This window comes from Bubalus kerabau, chromosome 4 (genome assembly GCF_029407905.1).
Source record: "Bubalus kerabau isolate K-KA32 ecotype Philippines breed swamp buffalo chromosome 4, PCC_UOA_SB_1v2, whole genome shotgun sequence".
Lineage (NCBI taxonomy): Eukaryota > Metazoa > Chordata > Mammalia > Artiodactyla > Bovidae > Bubalus > Bubalus kerabau.
This window is the reverse complement of record NC_073627.1, coordinates 35332847-35359416: the sequence shown is the minus strand read 5'-3', so window position 1 is coordinate 35359416 and position 26570 is coordinate 35332847. Positions and strand designations below refer to the sequence as shown.

At 45.0% G+C, this 26570-nt stretch overlaps 1 protein-coding gene across 1 annotated transcript in view; it reads left to right on the top strand.

Annotated features, from left to right (window-relative positions):
- The window catches only part of USP43 (ubiquitin specific peptidase 43), a 52745-nt gene that overhangs the window by 16771 nt on the left and 9404 nt on the right, over positions 1–26570 (top strand). Inside the window, exons 3-13 of the mRNA XM_055576542.1 lie at positions 1643–1746; positions 6917–7009; positions 8911–9046; positions 10810–10945; positions 13486–13621; positions 14035–14146; positions 19886–19989; positions 21117–21194; positions 22002–22128; positions 22221–22572; positions 25000–25158. Of these exons, the coding sequence (XP_055432517.1) occupies positions 1643–1746; positions 6917–7009; positions 8911–9046; positions 10810–10945; positions 13486–13621; positions 14035–14146; positions 19886–19989; positions 21117–21194; positions 22002–22128; positions 22221–22572; positions 25000–25158 (1537 nt within the window). The remainder of the gene's footprint in view (positions 1–1642; positions 1747–6916; positions 7010–8910; positions 9047–10809; positions 10946–13485; positions 13622–14034; positions 14147–19885; positions 19990–21116; positions 21195–22001; positions 22129–22220; positions 22573–24999; positions 25159–26570) is intronic.

Below are 26570 nucleotides of genomic sequence, written 5' to 3'. Positions count from 1 at the left end.
TTGACCCTATGTACCCCTTCCTCTTTCCCATCACTTCATGGGAAATAGATGGGGAAACAGTGGAAACAGTGTCAGACTTTATTTTTTGGGCTCCAAAATCACTGCAGATGGTGACTGCAGCCATGAAATTAAAAGACGCTTACTCCTTGGAAGGAAAGTTATGACCAACCTAGATAGCATATTGAAAAGCAGAGACATTACTTTGCCAACAAAGGTCCGTCTAGTCAAGGCTATGGTTTTTCCTGTGGTCATGTATGGATGTGAGAGTTGGACTGTGAAGAAAGCTGAGCGCCGAAGAATTGATGGTTTTGAACTGTGGTGTTGGAGAAGACTCTTGGGAGTCCCTTGGACTGCAAGGAGATCCAACCAGTCCATTCTGAAGGAGATCAGCCCTGGGATTTCTTTGGGAGGAATGATGCTGAAGCTGAAACTCCAGTACTTTGGCCACCTCATGCAAAGAGTTGACTCATTGGAAAAGACTCTGATGCTGGGAGGGATTGGGGGCAGGAGGAGAAGGGGACAACAGAGGATGAGATAGCTGGATGGCATCACTGACTGGATGGACGTGAGTCTGGGTGAACTCCGGGAGTTGGTGATGGACAGGGAGGCCTGGCGTGCTGCGATTCATGGGGTTGTAAAGAGTCGGACACGACTGAGTGACTGAACTGAACCCCTTCCTCTGTCTCCTCCCCTGCCCCATTGGCTGCTCAGTTATGAGCTGTGCACACAGGGTGTCACACAAGGTGTCTTGATCAAGTCCCTCCCTCCTTTTTATTTTTTAAATATCGGTTTATTTATTTGGCTGCACCAGATCTTGCAGCATGTGGAATCTTTTAGTTGTGGTATATGGGGTCTAGTTCCCTGACCAGGGATCGAACCCAGGTGTCCTGCATTGGGAGCTCAGAGTCTTAGCCATTGGACCAGCAGGGAAGTCCCTGATTTTGGATGTCTGGTCTTGAAATCTACAAGAGGACATATTTCTATTGTTTCAAGCCACTAATTTATTACATTTATTACAGCTGCAATGGGATATTCATATGTAAGGGAATTCAAAGAATATAGTAGGACAGAGTGTGGTGGGAGGAGGCTGACGCATTCATTATTCTGAGATGCAAACCTGTTTTGTCTGAGAAAGACGATGTTCACGTGAAGACTGGCTCCCTGGAAAATATGTTCAGGAATGGTTTAGGAGGTGGGAGATGGTCAGATTTGGTGTGGGTGTGTTTGAAGTGATGACAGCCCATCCAAGTGAAATGTACAGGAAACATTTAGACACAGGGTTCCTAGAAGCATGGGGGTAAAGAATGGGTTTGTTAATCCAGACATAATGGTTGGAGCTGGGGTAGTATGTGTGAGTGTTCACCAAGGTTCATGCTCTTTCAACACGCGCACACACACACACACACAACACACATTACCTCTGTCTCTTTCCTTTCTCTGTCACTCTCTCAGGGAATTGGGGAGGTCCAGGGATTGAAGGAGCAGTAGATTATGGTAAGCAACATGGAAAGCCTGGTTCTGCAGGTCTAGTCCCAGAAAGGGATGCTGTGGACCCAGGAGGAGGTGGAGTCTTGTTGGTCTGGATGCAGTGGAGTGATGGGAGGCATGGCTAATTTTGTTTCCTCCCCTCATTTCTTTGCAGCTTCAACATGAAGCCAGGAAGACCTCTGAGAACCTTCTGTCGCCATCAGCTCCACTTTCTGTGGGCCAAAGCTTTGTGCAAAGCCACTTCCAAGCACAATACAGGTAAGAATAGGGTATGTTTAAAATGTGTTGCCTAAGGCTTCAGCAAACTTGTATGCTGGTAGCCAGCCTCACATTGCCAGGTTTACCTTGAGATTGTAAAACAACAGAAACCATAAGCTCCCGTGTCTCCCCCATTATTAATCACAGTTAAGCACTTACTCCTGTTGTTTCCAACCTTCAGTATTTCTTTCCTTGCTGGCTCCTGGGCCTCCCATCCCGCTTGAAGGAGGGGTATTGGTGAAGATGGTTCTATAAAACATGAATGTGAAGGCCTAGGATCTCCCCAGGCCATTGCTGAGAAGTGGGTGAGATCTTTCTGGTTTGTTCTTTATTACCAGAGAGCTGAGTTTAACACATTATTTGGAGTTCTACATTTCCCAGCATAATGAAGGATATAAAAAATATAAACTTATATAGACTCTGCCAGGCCCCCTTCTAGGTACTGAGACTTGAGCTGTGAACACACCCCAGCCACTGTTCTTATTAACTAACATTCTATTGGGGGTTTGTTCTTGTTCAGACGCTAAGTCGTGTCCAACTCTTTGCGACCCGCATGGACTGTAGCACCCCGGGTTCCTCTGTCCTCCACTCTCTCCTGGAGTTTGCTCAAATTCATGTCCATTGAGTCAGTGATGCTACCTAACCATCTTGTCCTCTGTCATCCCCTTCTCCTGCCCTCAGTCTTTCCCAGCATCAAGGTCTTTTCTAAAGAGTCAGCTCTTTGCAACAGGAGGCCAAAATATTGGAGCTTCAGCTTCAGTATCAGTCCTTCCAGTGAATATTCAGGGTTGATTTCCTTTAGGATTGACTGGTTTGATCTCCTTGCAGTCCAAGGGACTCTCAAGAGTCTTCTCTAGCATCACAGTTTGAAAGCATGTATCAGGGGAGGTGTTAGATGGTACACATATGTGCCTGCCAAGTCACTTCAGTTGGGTCCAACTCCGTGTGATCCCTGGACTGTAGCTGGCCAGGCTTCTCTGTTCATGGGATTCTTCAGGCAAGAATACTGAAGTGGGTTGCCATGCCCTTCTCCAGAGGATCTTCCCAACCCAGGGATCAAACCCGCGTCTCTTACGTGTCCTGCATTGGCAGGTGGGTTCTTTACCACTAGCACCACCTGGGAAGGGACTTAATACACACATAATATGCAACAATCTGTGATAACAATGAGTGAAATGATAACCTGGGAGGTTGGGAAGGCAGCCGACCTTAGATAAGGTGATCAGGTGAGGCTTATTTTCAGGGGAGACATTCGAACTGCGAGCTGAGTGACAAGAAGCTGGCCATTCAGATACTTGGGGACAGGGTATTCCAGGCAGAAAAAGCAGCAAGGGGGTGGAGATGATGCAAGTTCAGGGAACAGAGAACTGCCAAGTAGTGGGGAGAGGGGAGGCTGGAGAGGTGGACGGGCATCTGGTAGTGTGGGTTGTATGTAGCTTAAGGGCCACAGGAGACCACTTCAAAGTTTAAGGCAGCATGTGGTCTAATTATCCATTTAAGAAATTGGCTGGTTGGGACTTCCCTGGCTGTCCAGTGGTTAAGAATCTGAGCTTCCACTGTACTTGGCATGAGTTCGATGCCTGATAGGGGATCTGATCCCACCTGCTGTGGCCTGCGGCCAAAAAAAACAAAGAAAGAAAGAAATGAGTTGTTTTGGTGATGAAGGGAGGCAGCATTGGGAGCTGGAATAGCAGCTGATGTGCTGTCCTCCCAGTGGGAGAATGATGGAGACTGGTAGTGATGGAGATGGAGGGAGCAGGGTGGGTAGATGGGGAACAGGTTTGGGATGTAGAGTCAACAGGACTTGCTAGTGGGTTTAAGAGTAAGAGGGGGAGGGGCCAAGGGAACTGTGAACATCTAGGGCGACTCCTGGGTTTTTACATAGTTGTATAACTGGCAGGTGCTTTGAAGGAAAAATTGGGGGAGTGTTGAAGTGCATGTTATGAGTGTGAAAGAGGAAAAAAATCTCTTGTTTCCCTTTACATTACTTTCTTTTTTTTTTCTTTTCTTTTTGGCCACACCCCCGCAGCATGTGGGATCTTAGCCTAGCCGAGTCCTAGTGTGGACCTCGTACGTGGAGCTGAAAGTCCTCGTCCTGTGCTGGGTTCCTCTGACAACCAGTCCCATCCTGTGGTTTTAGCATAAATTCAGGTGTGGTCGTACGGGGTTTTTTATGAATAGCAAAAAATGCTCATTTTGCCTTTATTTCTGCTCTCATCACTTAGGAAATTCCAAGGGTTTTAGGAGCTCTGTGCCAGGAATATACATACTTTTCAACATAAATATACATTTCTTATTATAAATCACAGTGTCACAAGGTAAAAGGTGAGTCAGGGACAGATTCCTGAAGAAGTGACATTTGAGCTGATCCGATACTAAGGACTGTAAGCACCCTTTGGGTAGATTGCTGTGGAAGGGTGAGTAAGAAGCGAGATATTCATGCTAAAAAAAAAAGGGATTGGTGACAGCTAAAAATAGCTGCTTTCTGCCTTCTGGTCCAGAGTAAAGGAAAAAAATATCGTTAGGGACATCCATCTAGGTTAGGGCTTTTGAGGTCTGAGCAGTGGTTTTCTGCAGCCATAGTGGGTGCCAGTTCCAGGCTGGAATCCCTGGGTGTGGTCCATGCTGATCTGGACCCTCTTCAGTCTCCTTTCCTGGGGAGGATGCCCTCTGGTATCAGTCTTATTTGTGAAACCAAAAGCCGGAAGTGCTATTATGGGTTAGTCCAGAGGCGCCCTGCTCACTGAGATTCTCCCTATATCTCCCCTTGCTGTCCCTTTTTAGGGGGCTGAGGTTTTGCCTTTGGCTGGAGGAGGGAAGGGAGAATAGTATTAGAGTGTTGGAGATTGTAGGCTAGAGCAGGGGTCCCCCAACCTCCGGGATCTAATCCCTGATGATCTGAGATGGAGCTGATGTAATAAGAATAGAAATAAAGTGCACAGGGAGTGTAATGCTCTTGAGTCATTCCCAAACCATCCCTCCCCCTACCCCTTTCCCTTGGAAAAATTGTCTTCCACAAAATTGGTCCCTGGTCCCAAAAAGGTCCAGGACCACTGGACTGGAGGACGAATTATTGGTTATTCTATACAATTATTATTATGGCTTGAAAACATCTGCAAGTTTAATAGTCAAGGATTGTTGCTATCTTGGAATTTTGGCTCGAGGAGGCAGTGTGTGTGCATGTGTGTGTGTGTGTGTGTGTTCCTCTCTCCATGGCATTCATAGCTTTTGTTCACAGAAATCCTAATCTGGTTCCCATTACAGGTGGCATTCCCTTTTAGGCAGAGTATGTTTTAGAAGCATTTTTCAGACTGCAGATTTGGAGAGGTGACATCTTGCCTGTGCTTTGTCTTAATTACCATTGCCGGTGTGAACATCCGTCTCACCAGCCAGCGAGCAGGTGAAGCTGGCTGGGTGGGAGGTGTCAGATGGATATTCAGTGGCAGCGAGAGGCCAGGGTGTGAAATGAGCAGTGTCGTTTCGGGGCATTTGTAACCCATGGAGAGCAGACAGCAGTTCTGAGTTCCAGCGGCAGATGAGAGGCTGGTTTTGGAGCAGAAGCAATTGGACAGAGAGGATGAATAGCTTGGGGAAAATGAGCGAGTAAAGAGTGAAGGGCGTTGGGGTGATTTTCTGTCCTTTCTCCTGTGAGTGCCTGGGAGACGGTAGGATAGGACTGTGATGAACTGGAGGGGATTGCAAGGATGAAAGGACCCCTCCGGGCCACATCTGAGGTGTAGCTGGAGCCTCGTAACTGCTGGAGTTTTCTGTGAAGGTGATGCTACCCTCTCCCCCTGATCTGCTGGTCATACTCATCATCCTCTTCTCATCCTTTGAGGAACAGGTGCCTCTCACGTCCTCTCTCTGGTTTATTGTGAAAACAATATGCTTTCTTTATTCTTTAAATACAAAATTAGGTTGTTCTATGTTTTTGCCAAACTATGCATCTCTTGCTCCGGGCCAGAGATTCACGGCTCCATCTAAAGGTCATGTCCCTGGATCGGTTGACTAGGGCGCATCTGCAAGAAAAATTCGGCCTTGCTTACTTTTAGTAGATTTTTAAAAAATGAGTAAGTCAAAGAAAAACATTCCGTCTCATTGGTCTGCTTAAATGTGAAACGGGTTTGGAAAGTTCCCAATGACAAAGTACATCTTTCAGGTCTGTGTTATGGCACAGTATGTGATGGGTGAGGTTGGGAGGAGGGAGGGAGAGAAACAGGGTGGCAGAGGAGTCCCCACAAACATCAGGTCCCCCTGCTGGCTGGTGCTCTATGCCTGGTGCATCCTTTTTACTGCAGCATTGCCATGGTTTTCCTAAAGGGAAATTCACCAGAGGCAGGGAGTGATTGAACATTAAGTACTCCAGTGTGTTCTCTGGTCTGATTTTTCTTTTTTTAAGATTTATTTATTTATTTGGCTGTGCTGGGTCTTAGTTGCAGCACGTGGCATATAGTTCCCTGACCAGAGATTGAACACAGGCCCACCCTCCTGCACTGGGAGCAGAGTCTTAGCCTTTGTACCACCAGGGAAATCCCCATACATATGATTAAACTTTTTCCTTTTTAAGAAATTGAGTTGAGAGCCACATAACATAAAATCAAGCATTTTAAAGTTGTAGCTCAGCAGCATGTACACCCACAATGTTGTGCAACCACCGATTTTTTTTCTAGTTCGTAACCATTTTCATCATCCCCAAAAGAAAACCTGGTACTCATGAAGCAGCCACTCCCCAGGTCTTCCTCCTCTCATCACCTGGCAACCATCAATCTGCATTCTCTCCCTGTAGCTTTACTCACTCTGGTATTTCATATACATGGAATCATAAATTATGTAGCCTTTGGTGTCTGGCTTCTTTTACTCACATGATGTTATCAAGGTTCATTTATATAGCAAGTGTGAGGACCTCAGGACCGAATAATAATCCATTGCGTGTCTGTAACACATTCTGTTTACCCATTTATCCATTGATGGACACATGAGTTGTATCCACCCTTTGGCTATTGTGAATAACATTGTCTGAACCTTTGTGCACAAAGATCTGAATACCCGCCTTCAATTCTTTGTGGTATGGCCCTAGCAGAGGAATTGCAATGGTGCTCTAACTCTTCGAGGAACTGTCCAACTCTTCAAGTTGCGATTCGACTTTAACGTGTATCCTCCACCCTCACAGATCTTCCTTGACCTGTCCCCACTGCCTGAAACAGAGCAACACCTTCGACCCTTTCCTGTGCGTGTCCCTGCCCATCCCTCTGCGCCAGACGAGGTACGTGAGCATCATGCTGGTGAACTTGACGTCCATCTTTTGGAATCTCTGGGCCCTGCAGCTACAAAGTTCTCTTTTGCTTCTCAGCCAAGCCTTGCTTCTTGGGCACATCCAATGACCTAATGGGATGATTAACGTGAAAGGTTACTGAGTTCCTTCTTTGGCTGAAGAAGGGATTATAAACATGCTTTTGTTTATCAGCCCTATTGCCCGGCTTCCATCTTTGGCCCATTTAGAAGCTGGCATGGGCCAGTTGGTACCACTCAAACAGACAGAGGTGAACCAGAGAAAACTTGTCATCCTCTGTTTTCCCCAGCTTTATTTCTAAATCCTTTTTCCTCTTGGGGAAGGTGTAGGAAAAGGTTTATTTAAGGGGCAAAGGAAATGGAAAGGGGTTGTTGGGAGATACGAGAAAAAAAGAAAAGAGGCAGGATTAGGTAGGAGACATGATGAAGTTTGGCTCTGCAAAAAGAGGAAGCACGTAGCACAGGCATCCCAGAAGCCTAGGTCTTGGCAGGGACTGTTAAGGCCACTGCCAACCACATGGAGGCTTAGTGAATTCCTATATGGGGCCTTTCTTCCCTGGGTTCCCCCGCTTTGCAAAATCTTTCCTCTTGCCTTCTGTCTGTTGATATCCTCCATCTTTAGGATGCAGTGAAGACTGATGGCTTTATATATCCTTTCCTGGCAACTGAATCCCATTTCCTGCTCTGAATTCCTGTTCTGCTGATTGTCAATGCCATAAATATATTAATAACTGGCTTATCCTATCATCATATGATAGCTACTGATAGATATGAGCTGTGATTCCTGGCCAGATGCAGCATAGCACAATGGTTAGGACCACTGACTCTGGGGCCAGACTGCCTGGGTTCAAGTCTCAGCTCTGCTAATTATTCATATGGATTAGATTATAATTGTAGTAGAGAGCAGGAGAAGCAGGAGTTGGAGGGGTAAGCCCTGGTGTGCTGCTGGGTGTAGTAGACATTGGAACGAGAGAGAGTCCAGAGAAGTTGGGGAGCAAAAGGGCTGTATTCCATCACAAGAGAGAAAGAACTTCAGGAGGAAAAGGGGAGCCTTGTCAGTAGTGTTGAGTTGTCCTGGAGGGAGAAACTTGACTGCTCTACTTTTCAGACTTCAAAGTTTCTTTTTGCTTTAGATTATCTACTTAGCAAATATAATCTTGAGACCATAGGTCGGAACAGATGGTCCCTGACTTAACGATGGTTCGACGTACAATATTTTGATTGTACAATGATATGAAAGTGATGCGCATTCAGTAGGAACTGTACTTTGCATTTTGAATTTTGATCTTTTCCCAGCCAAGCAATGTGAGGTATGGTCCTCTCTGGGCAGGGCAGCACCACAGCTCCCAGTCCAGCCGGGTGATCACAAGAGTAAACAACCATACACTTAAAACCGCTCTGTTTTTCACCTTCAGCACAGCATTCAGTAAATTACAGGGGCAATTCAAAACTTTATTATCACGGAGGCTCTATGTTAGATGATTTTGCCCAACTGTGGGCAAATGTAAGTGTTCTGAGAATGTTTAAGGTGGGGAGGGCTAAGCTATGATATTTGATAGGTTAGGTGTATTAAATGCATTTTTGACTTAAGATACTTTAAGTTACAATGACGTAATCCCACTGTAAGTTGAGGAAGACCTGTGTTGTGATTCTTGATCAAATATCTTTTACTTATAAGTCGCTGGAAAAGTACATGCTACTGAGACCCTTGTGGAATTGGCTCTCTGCTGCCACCTGGTGGCAACGTACTTAAAGGGCAATGACCCGACCAGGAAGCCAAGATTTGCCCAAGTGCTAAACCTGGTCTAGTGTCAGTGATGTTGGTGACAGCCCATGTCCGTCCTTTAAGGATGTGGCCTCCTTCCTATTTTCCAGATTCTTGAGTGTCACCTTGGTCTTCCCCTCCAAGAGCCAGCGGTTCCTGCGCGTTGGCCTGGCCGTGCCGATCCTGAGCACGGTGGCAGCCCTGAGGAAGATGGTTGCAGAGGAAGGCGGCATCTCTCCAGAGGAGGTGTGATGGGGGACCTGGGCGTGGGATGAGGGATGCTAACCGCACCAGCTCTCTGGGCTATTGAGGCTAATTTTTGACTCTCAGTGACTGCAGTGTGACTCATGAGATACTGTTTGATTAATAGTCCCTGGTGTCTGTGATGACTGGGCCTAGACCGCTCCCTGCTTTTTCACAGAATAACCCGGAAAGGAAATCACCTTTGTCTTCCCAAAAGGTGACGATGATGGCGATCATCATCCTTTCAACAATAGCTGACTCTCAGTAGTGCTGATTAAGTGCTGAGCACCACTCTGTGAACTTTATGGCTAATTTACTCCCCACCATCATCCTGTGAGGCAGATATTACAGTTATGCTCATTTTACCAGTGAGCACTGGGCAGGTGTGACACAAGGTCAGTGCCTGGGCCAGGATTTGAATGCAGGTAGTGATTTCAGAACCTGAGCCACTCTTCTGTGTTTTCACTCCTGAGAATATAAACCAGGAGACTGAAGAGGAACTTGGGATGAGTACATGAGAGAGGCGATTTGGGGACAGTGGGATGGGTGTGCTCCACTTTTTTTTTTTAAGTGTCTTGGTAAAGAGTTTGGATTCACTGTGACTTTGGTGGACAGACCCATAATAGGGTCCCCCATGAAAGGACAGGATAGAAGGGATGGTGGTGAAAAGCAACAAGGGAAGGGCTCAAAATGGGGTTCTAATTGTGATTCAGTCCCTTTCTAGTTTTCGGACCTTGGACAAAGTAATCAGTCCCCTATTTCTTTCTTTAGTTTTCTTTTTTTTTTTACCACATTGTGCAGCATGTGGGATCTTAGTTCCTGACCAGGGCTCATACCCACGCCTCCTGTCTTGGGAGCACAGAGCCTTAACCACTGGACCTCCAGGGAAGTTCTGATCCTCTGTTTCTTTAACTGTAGAATGGAAATTTCATACTTCCATTGGTGTAAAATTGGTGACTTGGTGACCTCATGAGATTTTTTTTTCTAATTAAGGAATATTTTTAACCTTTTCATTACAGAAGAGAAGGGATATAAGAAAGTGTCCATCTTAAGGTTATAACGTAACTTGTTAACTTTTTACATGTACATCTGTGTAACCACCATGATAACAGAACCTTTCTGTCACCCCAGTGGGCTCCTTCCTGCTTCCACCCAATCAGTTCTTCTGACTTTTCTCACTATTTTAATAAAGATCTCCATTGAAGGAAAAGATGTGTGTCTGTGCGTTCAGTTGTTGATTCTTTCCACCCTTCAGGGGGCAGAGTTGGATCTGGGGGGAGCCAGGACCCTCAAAGCAGTAGTCACCCATCTCCTCCACTACAAAACCAGCCTTTGCCGCTCACCTCAGTGTTCCATAAAAATATTTTCCATGTATGGTACAATGTGAAAAAAGTTGGCAGTACTATTTAGAAGTTTTTTAAGTGGAGATCGGTTAGTGGGAAACACTCTCAATTTTTGTTTATCTGAAGTAGGCTTCATTTTAGTTAGGCTCATTCTGTCAGGATAGTTTAGCTGGGTATAAAACTTTAGCTTTTCAGTTTTCTTCTCCCCACTCTTCCTTTGGCACTTTGATATTCTGTTGTTGCAGTTGAGATCCAAGTCTGTGTTAGTCTGACTGTAGCACCTAGTGTTTTATTACTAAAAATAAGTAACCACTTGGAAGGAAAATGTAAAAGGGAGGTCTTGGGCAATTGGTCATTTTTAGACTGCTGCTTTGTTAAGTTCCCTTTGAGAAACAAAAGGGAAAATGATCCTTTTCATTCCAGGTGATCTTGGTTGAACTGTATCCCAGTGGACTCCAGCGGTCTTTCTTTGATGAAGAGGACCTGAATACTATTGCAGAAGGAGATAATGTCTATGCCTTCCAAGCTCCCCCATCACCTGGGCAGGGGATGCTCTCAGGTACAGTAGTGCTTTGCAAAATTTTATTTGCATATTATGAATTATAGGTTTGAGAGAATACCTATTGGGTGCTAAGGCATAAGACATTCAGTTTTAGTACTTGGAAATATCAGGCTTATTTTCTCTGATATGTGTTTTACAGATGATTCATTATTAAAAATCAATCAACTAATACAGGAATTCTCAAAACCTTAGTATCAGAATCATCTGGAGAGCTTGCTTAAGCATATTTCTGAACCCTACCCACAGGGCTTTTGACTCAGAAGGCCAGGGGTGGGGCCTGAGAAATTACTTGTCTGGTAAGTTCTGGTGATAATGGTTCTGCGGCCACGTTTTGAGAACCACTATTCAGAATGGGACTTCCCTTGTAGCTCAGACGGTAGAGCATCTGCCTACAATGCAGGAGACCTGGGTTTGATCCCTGGGTCGGGAAGATCCTCTGGAGAAGGAAATGGCACCCCACTCCAGTACTCTTGCCTGGAAAATCCCATGGATGGAGGAGCCTGGTAGGCTACAGTTCATAGGGTCGCAAAGAGTCGGACACAACTGAGCAACTCACTTTCATTCAGAATGGGTGCTGGAGTAATCTTTGTCTTCAGGAGTCTTATGGTTCAAGGTCAGTGCTTGAAGTAAAACTGTTATAGCAACCTAGATGTGTGTCAACAGATGAATGGATAAAGAAGTTGTGGTACACATACACAATGGAATATTACTCAGCCATAAAAAGGAACACATTTGAGTCAGTTCTAATGAGGTGGATGAACCTAAAACCTATTATACAGAGTGAAGTAAGTCAGAAAGAGAAAGATAAATACCGTATTCTAATGCATACATACAGAATCTAGAAAAATGGTACTGAAGAATTTAGGGCAACAGTGAAGAAACAGACATAGAAAATAGACTTATGGGCATGGGGAGAGGGGAGGAGAGGGTGAGATGTATGGACAGGGTAATATGAAAACGTACATTACCATATGTAAAATAGATAGCCAACGGGAATTTGCTGTATGGCTCAGGAAGCTGAAACTGGGGCTCTGTATCAACCTAGAGGGGTGGGATAGGGAAGGAGATGGGAGGGAGTTCCAGAAGGGAGGAGATATATTTATATATGGCTGATTCATGTTGAGTTGAGGTTTGACAGAAAATAACAAAATTCTGTAAAGCAATTATCCTTCAATAAAAAATAAATTAATAAAAAAACCTTATAAACTGGAGTAGTAGATGGTCAAATAGGTTATTAAATGACATTTTGTTAACAGTCTCACTTCCCTATGTTTACTTTTCCTAAACTTTGGATAGGCAAAGGTGGTCAGTTTCTGACAGCCTTTCTTTGTAGGTCAGTATACATTTTGGTCCAATTAACCAGTCAAGAAGACTCATATTAGAGCACCTTGTGCCACTGTTACCATGTACCACAGATAAATTCTCTGCCCAGGCTGTATCCTTGGCCAGCCGAGGTGGCAGACTGGCTGTGGGAACCAAGTATCTGCAGTCACTCTGAGTCACTGGAGAGACTCTGGGTGTGGAATCTGGAATAAAACATTGACAGGCCCTGATTACGTGATAACTCAGTGAAACAAGCCTCGTTTCAAATTTAATCACAGGTCACACGTCTGTGCCTTAAAAGTAAAATTTCAGAGCTGATTGGAAATTGAGGATGGTCCAATTCTTCTACTTTCTCAATGACAAAGATTTTTGCGGTCCCTCTGTTCTTCTTATGTTGGCTTTCTAAGAGAGCAGAAACTCTACAGCTCTCTGATCAAAGCATATAAGCAACCAAAATCATTTTGGTGTATTTTTCAGATTGGCTTTGAAAAGTGTTGATTAAAATCTCTGTATTTTATTTATTTATTTTTTAAAATTTATTTATTTATTTTTTACTTTACAATATTGTATTGGTTTTGCCATACATCAGCATGCCACGGGTGTACACGTGTTCCCCATCCTGAACCCCCCTCCCACCTCCCTCCCCATACCATCCCTCTGGGTCATCCCAGTTCACCAGCCCCAAGCTTCCTGTAACCTGCATCGAACCTGGACTGGCGATACGTTTCTTATATGATATTATACATGTTTTAATGCCATTCTTCCAAATCATCCCCTGCCTCCCTCTCCCACAGAGTCCAAAAGACTGTTCTATACATCTGTGTCTCTTTTGCTGTCTCTCATACAGGGTTGTCATTACCATCTTTCTAAATTCCATATATATGTGTTAGTATACTGTATTGGTGTTTTTCTTTCTGGCTTACTTCACTCTGTATAATAGGCTCCAGTTTCATCTATCTCATTAGAACTGAAAAATCTCTGTATTTTAAAATTGGCTGAACACAGCAGCAAGTTTACTACCATCTAGATCCTCTTCTTGCACCAGGTGTCCAGTGGCACATGTGTCATGAACTTTAATATTGCTTTCCCTGAAGCCCTCCAGTGTCTCCCATGGGTGGTTAATAGATGCTCAAATAGAAGAGGGGCTAGAAGCCAGCGTTCTGACCCAGCACAGTAGCTCCTTTAAGAACACAAATGTAATTCTTGATCTTCAGCTCGTCCATCTGGTCTACTGGTCTCCCCGCGCTTGGCAGCCCGTGAGGGTCAGCGATTATTGCTGCCCGTTCACAACGAGACGTCGGTGCTAATCCTCTTCTGTAATCTGGTGGGCTCGGGGCAGCAGGCCAGCAGGTATGTTTAACTTTGTCTTTCTTTCACATGATTTCTGGGGTGTGTCAACATGTACTTGGAATTTGGGCTGGAATAATTCTAATTTGAAAAAGATTAAATATCCATTCTTAATGTTGATCCACAAGGAGTAGGGTGTAAGGTGCTTTCTGATCAAGAGGATCAAAAGTGATAGCCCTCAGCAGTTGGCTAACACCATCCTTAACAATTAAGTATCAGAGGTTTTTCTATTGGTTTTAGGAACAATGATAACTGCTCTCATCACTATTGTTTAAGTGTTTTTTTTTTAATTGGCTGTGGTACATGGTATGTGGGATCCAATTGAGTGAAGCCAATAGGTAGAGTCAACACTGCTGACTCTTGGGTATTGTTGGTTTTTGTTTTGCTGAAATAACCTCATATACTTGGATTTCCAGGTTTGGGCCTCCTTTCTTGATAAGGGAAGACAGAGCCATCTCATGGATCCAGCTCCAGCAGTGCATTCTCAGCAAAGTCCGATACCTCATGAAGAGCGAGGTCCCCATACAGGTCAGGGTGTGTGTGTGTGGGCGGGGGGGGGGGGGGGTGGTGGGGGGCGGTGGGTAGGAATTTAGTGGTAGCTCAGGAGAGACAAGAATTTAGCATCAATGACAGCATTCACATTGTCATATCAAACGACTTTTTTATGCAAGAAAAATCACCATTTTATGACCTGTGCCATTCCTCTCTTTGTCACATTACCAAAGACCTTTCATAGATGGAGCTTTTGCTTGTTAAATCTTTTGAAACACCACTGGGGCCTTCCCTGGTGATTCAGTGTCTGAGAGTCCATTCTCCCAATGCAGGGGGCAACAGATTCTATCCCTGGTCAGGGAACTAGATCCTACATGCCACAACTAATTGTTCCCATGCTGGAGCTGAAGATCTAGCATGCCTCAACCAGGAGAAAAGATCCCAGAGTTGAGACCCAGTGCAGCCAAACAAATATTTTTTTAAAAAACTGGAAGAAAGAGTGGAATTTACATCATTCATTTGTGGCTTCCCATAGTTCTTTCTGGAGAGACACTTACTGTAAAAAACTGTAATGTAGACATTTGAACCAAAAGTTTCAATGGACTTGCATCCTGTTGCTCGCCACCTAAAACTACCATAACATTGTTAATCAGCTATACTCCAACATAAACAAAGAAATGAAAAAACAGTTTTAAGGGACTTGAAGTATTACTTCTGTGGAAAACTAAAATTGATGTTTATGTCCAAATATGAGAACGTAGATATTCAAATAATTTTGTCCAATTTTTGAAAAACACATGAAAAACTCCAGGAAGGAACATCTTTATGCCTTGCTCGTTTATTGATTCTCAGACCGGTTCAGTTCAGTTCAGTCGCTCAGTCATGTCCGACTCTTTGTGACCCCATGGACTACAGCACGCCAGGCTTCCCTGTCCATCACCAACTCCCGGAGCTTACTCAAACTCATGTCCAAAGAGTCAGTGATGCCATCCAACCATCTCATCCTCTGTCATCCCCTTCTCCTCCTGCCATCAATCTTTCCCAACATCAGGGTCTTTTCCAATGAGTCAGTTCTTCACATCAGGTGGCCAAAGTATTGGAGTTTCAGCTTCAGCAGCAGTCCTTCCAATGAATTTAGGACTGATTTCCTTTAGGATTGACTGGTTGGATCTCCTTGCAGTCCAAGGGACTCTCAAGAGTCTTCTCCAGCACCACAGTTCAAAAACATCAATTCTTCAGCCCTCAGATTTCTTTATAGTCCAACTCTCACATTCATACATGACTACTGAAAAGACCATAGCTTTGACTAGATGGACCTTTGTTGGCAAAGTAATGTCTCTGCTTTTTAATATGCTGTCTAGGTTGGTCATAGCTTTTCTTGCAAGGAGCAAGCGTCTTTTAATTTCATGGCTACAGTCACCATCTGCAGTGATTTTAGAGCCCCCAAAATAAAGTCTGTTACTGTTTCCACTGTTTCCCTATCTATTTGCTATGAAGTAATCGGACCAATGGCACCCCACTCCAGTACTCTTGCCTGGAAAATCCCATGGACAGAGGAGCCTAGTAGGCTGCAGACCATGGGGTCGTGAAGAGTTGGACACGACTGAACGACTTCACTTTCACTTTTCCCTTTCATGCATTGGAGAAGGAAATGGCAACCCACTCCAGTGTTCTTGCCTGGAGAATCCCAGGGACAGGGGAGGCTGGTGGGCCGCCATCTATGGGGTCACACAGAGTCGGACACGACTGAAGCGACTTAGCAGCAGTAGCAGCAGCAGCAATCGGACCAGATGCCATGATCTTCTTTTCCTGAATGTTGAGTTTTAAACCAACTTTTTCACTCTCCTCTCACTTTCATCAGGAAGCTCTTTAGTTCTTCGCTTTCTGCCATAAGGGTGGTGTCATCTGCATATCTGAGGTTATTGATATTTCTCCCGGCAATCTTGATTCCAGCTTGTGCTTCATCCAGCCCATCATTTTGGATGATGTACTCTGCATATAAATTAAATAAGCAGGGTGACAATATACAGCCTTGACGTACTCCTTTCCTGATTTGGAACCAGTCTGTTTTTCCATGTCCAATTCTAACTGTTGCTTCTTGACCTGCATGCAGATTTCTCAGGAGGCAGGTCAGGTGGTCTGGTATTCCCATCTCTTTCAGAATTTTCCAGTTTTTGGTGATCCACAGAGTTAAAGGCTTTGGCATAGTCAATAAAGCAGAAGTAGATGTTTTTTCTGGAACTCTCTTGTTTTTTCAATGATCCAACAGATGTTGGCAATTTGATCTCTGGTTCCTCTGCCTTTTCTAAACCCAGCTTGAACATCTGAAAGTTCACAGTTCATGTACTGTTGAAGCCTGGCTTAGAGAATTTGAGCATTACTTTGCTAGTGTGTGAGATGAGTACAATTATATGGTAATTTGAATATTCTTTGGCATTGCCTTTCTTCAGGATTGGAATGAAAACTGACCTTTTCCAGTCCTATGGCCACTGCTGAGTTTTCCAAATTTGCTGGCATATCGAATGCAGCACTTTCACAGCATCATCTTTTAGGATTTGAAATAGCTCGTCTGGAATTCCATCACCTCCACTAGCTTTGTTTGTAGTGATGCTTCCTAAGGCCCACTTGACTTCACATTCCAGATGTCTGGCTCTAGATGAGTGATCGCACCATTGTGGTTATCTGGGTCATGAAGATCTTTTTTTTTATATATATAGTTCTTCTGTGTATTCTTCATACCTCTTCTTAATACTGCTTCTGTTAGGTCCATACCATTTCTGTCCTTTATTGTGCCCATCTTTGCATGAAATGTTCCCTTGGTATCTCTAATTTTCTTGAAGAGATCTCTAGTCTTTTCCATTCTATTGTTTCCCTCTGTTTCTTTGCATTGATCACTGAGGAAGGCTTTCTTATCTCTCCTTGCTATTCTTTGGAACTCTGCATTCAAATGGGTATATCTATCCTTTTCTCCTTTGCCTTTCACTTCTCTTCTTTTCTCAGCTATTTGTAAGGCCTCCTCAGACAACCATTTTGCCTTTTTGCATTTCTTTTTCTTGGAGATGGTCTTGATCCCTGCCTCTTGTACAGTGTCACGAACCTCCATCCATAGTTGTTCAGGCATTCTGCCTATCAGATCTAATCTATTTGTCACTTCCACTGTATAATTGTAAGGGATTTGATTTAGGTCATACCTGAATGGTCTAGTGGTTTTCCCTACTTTCTTTGATTTAAGTCTGAATTTGGCAATAAGGAGCTCATGATCTGAACCACAGTCTGCTCCAGGTCTTGTTTTTGCTGACTGTATAGAGCTTTTCCATCTTTGGCTGCAAAGAATATAATCAATCTGATTTCTGTATTGGCCATCTGGTGATGTCCATGTGTAGAGTCTGGTAGTTTCCAAATAAAAGCAACAAATTTTAAAACCATTTCTTATTTTTTGGCCATGCCGTGGGGTATGTGGGATCTTCGTTCCCCAACCAGGGATAGAACTCCCACCCCTTGTATTGGAAACATGAACTGTTAACCACTGGACCATGAAGGAATTCCCTAAAACCATTCCTTTTAGCCCCGATAGTATCAGAAGTTGTTCTGATGGCTGCTTGGCACAGAAGACTTTAACATTTTTAGGGACAGGTCAGTAGCCCCCGAATTTCGTTTCCCCCCAATTATTCTCTAAGTACAAACTTCCCATTTGGAGGATGTCCCAAACATTTCAAAGGAATTTCTTCATAATTATTCATATTTCATGTGCTTTCCTGCCCAGGGAAAACCATACATTTGACTCAGGATTTACCCCAAATATCATTTTGTTAATGACCTTTTCTACCTTTGTACCAAATCTTTATCTCCAAAGGATTTTTGCTCCATGAACTGCCCGGCAGATCTGCCCAAATTAGAAACTCGAATTTCTCCCTAAGTAGGTCAGAATACCTAGTAATAGCTTTGGCCTTCCCCAAACCCTGTGCTCCTTGCTGTTGAAAGTGGACAGAACTGCTTTCATGCAAACACTGAACTCAGCTGTTCTTAGTCTCCCCGTGGTCTCCCATGTACTTTTGCCTCTGCACCTCTACAGCCATTTCAGTTTTAGAACCAATCAAGCAGTCAGTGGGGCCTGCAAAATTCTGATACAGGCAACCCCTAACTTGATTTTTTTAAAACATTGTGGAAAAACGCATGTAACATTAATTTTAAGCATTCACAAGTGTGCATTAATTGTATTCCTCATGATGCATAGCCATCACCACTGTCCCCCCTAAATTTTTCCTCATACCCACAAAAACTATACCTATTAAATAACAGCTCCCTGCTCTCCCAGCACCTAGCCTGTTGGGAACCTCCATTCTACTTTCTGTCTTTAAGGATTTGACCACTCTGGGTATCTCATATAAACAGAACTATACAATATTTGCCCTTCTGCATCTGGTTTATTTCACTAAGCAAAATGTCTTCAGGGTCCATTCTTGTTGCAGCATGCATTGAATTTACTTGTTTGTTAAGGCTGAGTAATATTCCATTGTGTGTGTCTTTGAGACTCTATGAACTGTATAGTCCATGGAATTCTCCAGCCCAGAATACTGGAGTGCATAGTCATTCCCTTCTCCAGGGGACCTTTCCAAGGCAGGGATTGAACCCAGGTCTCCCGCATTGCAGGCAGACTCTTTACCAGCTGAGCCACTAGGGAAGCCCAAGAATACTAGAGTAGGTAGCCTATCCCTTCTCCAGGGGATCTTTCCAACCCAGGAATCAAACTAAAATCTCCTGAATTGCAGGTGGATTCTTTACCAGCTGAGCTGTCAGGGAATCCCTTGTGTGTATATAATACCACATTTGGTTTATCGATTCATATGTTATGGATTCTTGGGTTACTTCTACCAGTTGACTTTTGCAAATAACGCTGTTTAAGGTTCACTTGGCTTCCCTGGTGGCTCAGACGGTAAAGAATCTGCCTGCATTGTGGGAGACCTGGGTTTGATCCCTGGGTTGGGAAGATCCCCTGGAGAAGGGAAAGGCTACATACTCCAGTATTCTGGCCTGGAGAATTCCATGGGGTTCAATGGAGAATTCCATGGGGTTGCAAAGAATCAGATACGACTGAGCGACTTTCACTTTCAAGGTTCACTTCAGTTCAGAAAAGTTAGAATATGAAAAAAATATATATCTTAGAATAAAAACATATGTGACATTTCTGTTATGTGGCTTATTTCGATGTGTACAAATACTTAGCATTTGTTAAATAAAATGTACACTAGCTTGCTTTTAGGTAATTGCCTCACTTTGGTAATCTGGTGACGATTATAATCATCTTGATAAATTAAATTGCCTATTAACTTTGCGACCCCCTGGGCAGTAGCCTGCACCAGGCTCCTCCATCCATGGGATTCTCTAGGCAAGAGTACTGGAGTGGGTTGCCATTTCCTTCTCCATTAATAATTGATGAACAGAATTGGTTTAATTTCCCATTTATTGTGCCAACATTTGCTTCAATTAACCATGTGTTATTTTATTTTTTAAAATGTTATTTTAAATCACTGTGTTCACTGTTTCAGAAAATTTAACGTTACATGGTATTAGATTACTATGTTAAAAGGTATAGGGTGTATCGTCTAAAAAAATCTAAAGCCTTTATATCTCCAGGTTTAGAAAACAATTATTAAGGACATATTCAAAAAATCCCTATAATCAGAAAGTTGCATTTTTTGAGTAACTTCTTTGCACATAACCATCTGATTCACACCAACATGCACGTTGACCTGCTTCCTGTTCTTGTCTTGGCAGAACCTGGGGTCACTGTTCTCCATCCGGGTCGTGGGACTCTCCCTGGCCTGTAGCTACTTGTCCCCACAGGACAGTCGGCCCCTCTGTCACTGGGCAGTTGATAGGTAAGGGGATGTTCCAGACATGGTAAGAGAATGAATACGTTCTTGTCTGACTAGACTCCTTCAAGGCTGTGTATCAGTAAAACTGATGACAATCTTAGTTGCCCTTGGTCTTCAGCACTAGCGACTGGGTTAGGTCCTTGTATACATTCTGTGCTTCCAGTCCTTATGTCTAAGCAGGACTGATGGCCACTTCAGAGATGGAGGGGACCTTGGGGTTCCCAAAGATGAGGACTTATTCACACTCACATGGCTAATTAAGGATTGTATACCTTCCATGAACTCAAACCCTGGGTTTTTGTTTTGTGTTTTTTTTTTTTGATAGTTTCAATTTTGTTTTATTTGTTATTTTTATTTTTTGGCCATGCTATACAGCATGCAGGATCTTAGTTCCCTGACTAGGGATGTAACTCCATGCCCTCTGCATTGGAAGCTCAGAGTCTTAACCATGGACCCCCAGGGATGTCCCTCAAAACCTGTTTTTGAATCATCTTGGTGACAGCTGGAGGCTCATGTGGCATCTCCACTTTTTTCTTGCAGTACATTCAAAACCTTCTTTTAAGGGGCAGACCCTCCCATCGCTTGTCTATATGCATCTTGTTGATTTCACGTCTTCCACTTTCTTCTGCATTAAGGCCAACCAGTCTCTTCTGAAAGGGCTGAGTGCAAGCAGCTGGAAAGAGTGATGGGCCAATGAGATTTTCTGGGTCTGGGGGGCTCTGGAAGGGGAAGACCTTTTAGGTCATGGAGGTGGGCTCAAAGGTGCTCCTTTCACTTCACAGTGGAGGGAAACCCAGCAGCTCATTTTGGGCATCATCAGAATTGGGTGTGTGTGTAGGATGTTCAAACAGAACAGACCTATTGTCATTGAGCAGGTGGCTGGGGCTGCAGTGGGAGTGCTGAGCCACCAGACCCTCAGAGCTCACAGCTCCCAGGACAGGGAGGACAGAGGCTTCAGGGTAGATGAAGGACCAAGCCTTCCGCAGACAGTGCCTCCTCAGGCCCCCGACCTCGGTTTCCATGCAGCTCTGGACGTTTCTGTTGAGAACATTGGTCCTGGGGGTGGGGAGGGTGGGGAGAGTGGGAAGCCCATCTCCATGTCTTAGGTGGGCCCCCTATTCTCTCATCAGGGCTCTGCATCTCAGGAGGCCAGGAGGCCCTCCGCACATCAAACTGGCCGTGGAGTGGGACGTTGACACCAAGGAGCGGTGAGTCCAGCAGAGCCCAGCTCGAGCAGAGGAGACAATGCCTGTTCGTGCATAAAGGACCTTCCTGTGCCAGCTCCCCTGATGCCACTGTGGGGTGTATGAAGCTTCCCGGATGCCCTGTGACCCATTCCTCCAAGAAGCCCCCGTGGCAACTGTCTGTCTATAAACAACAGCAGTAGGAATAGTATAATGATGTCGGTGGGTGATGGCCGTGGTGGTCACGGTCGCAGTTGTAAGTGGTGAGGTGACACTTATCCACTTCCCCTGGCCAGGCACTGCCCTGAGCACTTTCCGTCCGTGCAGGATATTTCATGCATCCCATCCTGTAAGGTAGGGCCGACTTGAATCCACCTTGTCAGATGAGGAAACCAAGGCACAGAGAGGTTAAAGGGTTGCTCAGTGTCACACAGCCCGTGCCTGGCAGAGGTGGACTTTGAATTCAGGCCATTGGACTCAAGTGCACACTCTGAATCACTCAGTGTGGCTGCTTCTCTAACCCTGAGGGCATCTTCCAACGTTGGTAAAAGACACTGTTCGGCCTGGCCAGGGTTTATTAATCTCAACTAGGTGCCAGGCCATGCATCACATGAGACAAAGATGCATAAGCCCAGGGCTTGGTCCTTCTCAGGGCTGCTGGTGGAGACTCAGAATTCCAGTAAGAGAGAGTGGGCGCTCCTGGAGCCCAAGGAAAGGGGCCTTTGACTCCACAGCAGATGCTTTGCACCCCATTAGCTGGGAGTGGAGACCCTCGGTTGGGGGCGTTGCGGGAGGTGAGACACCCACACGGCCTTTCTGCTCTCCCTGCAGCCTGTTTGGGAGCCCCCAGGAGGAGCGGGTGCAAGATGCGGACAGCGTGCGGCGGCAGCAGCAGGCCCACCAGCAGCACAGCTGCACCCTGGACGAGTGTTTCCAGTTCTACACCAAGGAGGAGCAGGTCCCGCCCTGGGGGTCTGCGCCCCTGCTGGACGGGGAGGCGCCAGGGCCCGTCAGTGGGTGGGCTCACGGTCCTGGTGGCTTCCCTTCTAGCTGGCCCAGGACGACGCGTGGCGTTGCCCCCACTGCCAGGCCCTGCAGCAGGGGGTGGTGAAGCTGAGCCTCTGGACCCTGCCCGACATCCTTATCATCCACCTCAAGCGCTTCTGCCAGGTGGGCGAGAGGAGGAACAAGCTCTCCACGCTGGTGAAGTTCCCGCTCGCCGGGCTCGACATGGCTCCCCACGTGGCCCAGAGGAGCACCAGCCCCAAGGCCAAGCCGGGCGCCTGGCCTCCTTCCTGGAAGCAGCCAGCCTGCCTGCCCACCAGCTACCCGCCAGACTTCCTGTACGACCTCTATGCCGTCTGCAACCACCACGGCAGTTTGCAAGGTGGGCATTACACAGGTGAGCCCGCCTCGCGGTCCGCGGCTGCTGCTGCTATGCCCACATTCGTGGCTGTGGCCTGGGCCTCCAGATACCCTGGGAAGGGACGCCCATGGGATGCCAAGCTCACTCGGGCACTCGACACCAGCTGACCCCTCACCCGCTCCATGCCTGGAACCTGCCAGAGGGAAGGGGGTACTGGTCCAAGCATGGGGCAGGCTTAGGAGGGTGGTTGGGATAGAAAGTTAGTTACAGCCCGAGTTTTCACCATATCAGGTGAAACCCAAAGAGTGACATTTGTCCTTATCTGTGATTCAGCCCAAAGACTCCCACTTATCAGATTTGGTATTTATTTCTATGGGGTACATTCAGTTGTTACTGCCTTCTAGGAACTTGAAGTGAATGAAGGATGGGAGGACAGAAACAAAGAGCTTGGCAGCTCACTCAGTTCATAATTGCATACCTTGGTCTGTTTTACACTACTATAAATTAGGTCATTTCTGGAAAAAAATTCTTGGAAATTTTTTTTTTTTTTGAAAAGTGGGCTATTGCTAGTGTACTCATGAACCTGCAGTTTGGAAAATATTGGACTGTATAAACAACCAGGACCATCACTCATTTGTTCATTGAGCAAATATTTATGAAGTCCCCATTCTATGCCAAACCCTGGGCCAGGTGCTGGAGCCTAAGTGATGAACAAGATGAATAGGAGTCCTGCCCTCATGGGACTAATTTCAGACACAGAAATAAAAAGGTGCTTGTCCCTTTAACACTTTCACTACTTGGTGTCATGAAAAGGTGATTTGTTGCTGTGTCTGAGATACAGATAAGGCCTGCCTGAGCGTATTACCTTTAGGAAAGAAGATGTGGAACTAGCTGTGTGAATAATGGTAGGAAAGCATTATGGGCAGCACTGCTAACATGTCCAAAGGTCCAGAGGCAGAATTTGTGTGTTTAAGAATTGATGAAATCCCGCTGTGACTGAAGGGGGAAGTAAGTCAAGATGGGGCTGGATCCCAAGATGCTGGAGGCCATGGAAAAGAGATTGTATTTTTCCAAACCGTGGTGGGAAGCCATTAAAAGGTTTTCAGCAGAGGAATAAAGACATAATCGAGTTCACAAAGTGAGGTCTTAGCTTGAGCAGAGAATTGGGTGGAGCAAGAATATAAGCTGGAATTGCAGTTAGGAGGGTGTTTCTGGGCCTCAAGTGGGAGATCGTGTTGGCTGGGACTTGGGTGATGATAGGGTATTCAAGATACATTCGAGAAAGAGAATTGGTCAGACTAGCTTTTGCACTCAGCATGGGATGGAAGAGAGGCAGGAGCAAAGATGAACTTCTCGTGCCTGGTTTGAGCCAGTGCAGGTCAGTCAACTGTGCTTCCACAGCAGGGGATGTGGGTTCAATCCCTGGTCAGGGAACTAAGATCCCACATGCCATGAGTTTCCGCCAAAAAAAAAAAAAGCCAGTCAAGTGTGGCTCGTGGGCCAAATCCAGTCTGGCACCTGTATTCGCTCGGTTCATGAGTTAAAAATGGCTTTTACATTTTAAAAGGGGGTAAAAAGGCAAAACAAAAAACAAACCAAATAACAGTAAGAAGAATATATGACAGAGACCGTAGGTGGCCAAAGGTGACCTGCAGAGCCAAAAATTGGCCAAATGGGCTATTTGGCCCATTACAAAAAAAAAGCTGGCTTTTACTCCTGAATTAGTATGTTATGGTACCATTTACTGAGATGTGGAAGGAAAGGAGAGGAATATTTCTTGTATTTGTTTGGAAGGTAGTGAGAGTCTTATCTATGATCATTTTCTTAGATGTTTGGCTACAGTTCTTAGGTAGGAAAGAAGTGTATTATAATCCCAAGTGCATATTTTCCTTGCATACTGAATCAGAGTTGTGCATTTTGAAGCTTCTCAAAAGAACCAGGATGACCGTTAGCATTGTTACCTGAAAAAAGTGAAAGTATCAGTTGCTCAGTCATGTCTGACTCTTTAGCGACCCTATTGCCTGTAGCCCACCAGGCTCCTCTGTCCGTGGGATTTCCCAGGCAAGAATACTGAAATGAGTAGCCATTCCCTTCTTCAGGGGATCTTCCCGACCCAGGGATCAAACTTGGGTCTCATGCATTGCAGGAAGATTCTTTACCGTCTGAGCCACCAGGGAAGCCCCCCATAAAGAACTCAGGACACGCTTTTATTAGAAATTTTGCCTGAACAATCTCTACAACGTAAGGATTCAGCTTGTGTGGTAACAACTCAGTTTATCAGTGAGCATCTGGATGTATAACTGGTTGATCCTTTCTGATTCCACCAAATTCCTTTCTGGCTAAAAATGAACCGATGTTTCTCATTCTATGACAAATATCTGTTTTTCAGCCATGCCAGTGGGAAATCTCTTCCTGCTTTGGGGGGCTCCAATTAACGGGGACTTGGGGTTTGGACCTTCGCAGCCTACTGCCGGAACTCTCTGGACGGCCAGTGGTACAGTTACGATGACAGCATGGTGGAGCCGCTTCTAGAAGACGAGGTCAACACGCGAGGGGCTTACATCTTGTTTTATCAGAAGAGGAACAGCATCCCTCCGTGGTCAGCCAGCAGCTCTGTGAGAGGTAGGTACTGCCATTCCTCCCGGGAGAGGGGGGTCCTGAACAAAGGCAAGATGCTCAGTCACATCAAGGACCAGGATAGGTCCGGCAAGGGTCTGAAAGAGGAAGCTTTGTCTGCTTCCCTGGTAGCTCAGCTGGTAAAGAATCTGCCTGCAATGCAGGAGACCCCAGTTTGATTCCTGGGTCAGGAAGATCCGCTGGAGAAGGGATAGGCTACCCACTCCAGTATTCTTGGGCTTCTCTGGTCGTTCAGCTGGTAAATAATCTGCATGCAATGTGAGAGACCTGGGTTCGATCCCTGGATTGGGAAGATCCACTGGAGAAGGGAACAGCTACCCACTCTGGTATTCTGGCTTGGAGAATTCCACAGACTGTATGGGGCGTCCATGACTCAGTCATGACTGAGTGACTTTTACTTTCACTTTCCAGAGCATGTACAGCCCTACAGAACTGTGTCCCATTTGTAACGATGTGGGCGGGACACACTGAGATCCAAGAACGGGAAAAGGAATAACATTTTGTACCTGTGACAGGTGACTCTTGGGAGCGTGGCATTCTATATTTTCTCTCTTGCTCATATGAGCCTGATCTTAATTAGCTCATTATTGACCGAGGGATTTTTGCAGAAACTATTGCCTTGGCCACCGATTTTTATTTTGGTCAGCCAAAAATTAGTTCTGTTATTTCATTAACAGTTGGCGGTTATGATGTTCAGTTGTTACATCTGACATAACTGTAGTTTTCCGATTTTCATAAAATGTTGTCTTTCGTTCTCTCTTCTGTAGAAGCAAAGGAGCCTTCTTTAGCACCGTGAGTTTCATTTTCACTTTCCATCTTTTGTTGGCCTAATAATTACATTGTTTGAATCAGAACTATATTCTGAAGAACTGCCATCTTCTGAGACACTAGTATATATGTCACTTGGACAATCAGCATAAAATTTACTGAAAAATTCTTTTTCACTCAAAATTTTGCGATGTGTCATTTTTGAAAATTTTAAGTTTAGACTACACACAAGGTTGGAACAAAAACCTAAGGGAGGAAAATGTGAATGATAATGACATTCATAAGTTGCATAATAAACCCTTGATCAATTTTAAGCTCTAACACCTTCTCAGGGTGATGTTAATTGTATCACTCTCTACAAACGTATTGATGTGTTGCCAGTCAGTAACGTTCAGGTAACAAAAGACACATTAATACATCTCAGGTCAATAACGTGTTAAGCTTGTGTAGTATAACCCTGCATTAGTCCCATTAGAAAGGGAGAGGCAGTTATAAGGGATGTGGGTCCTCAATAGGAAATAATTGCTTAACCCAACCTGAGAGCTATGTTTATTAAAAAAGAAAGTGAAAGTGTAGTCGCTCAGTTGTGCCCGACTCTTTGCGACCCCATGGACTGTAGCCTGCCAGGC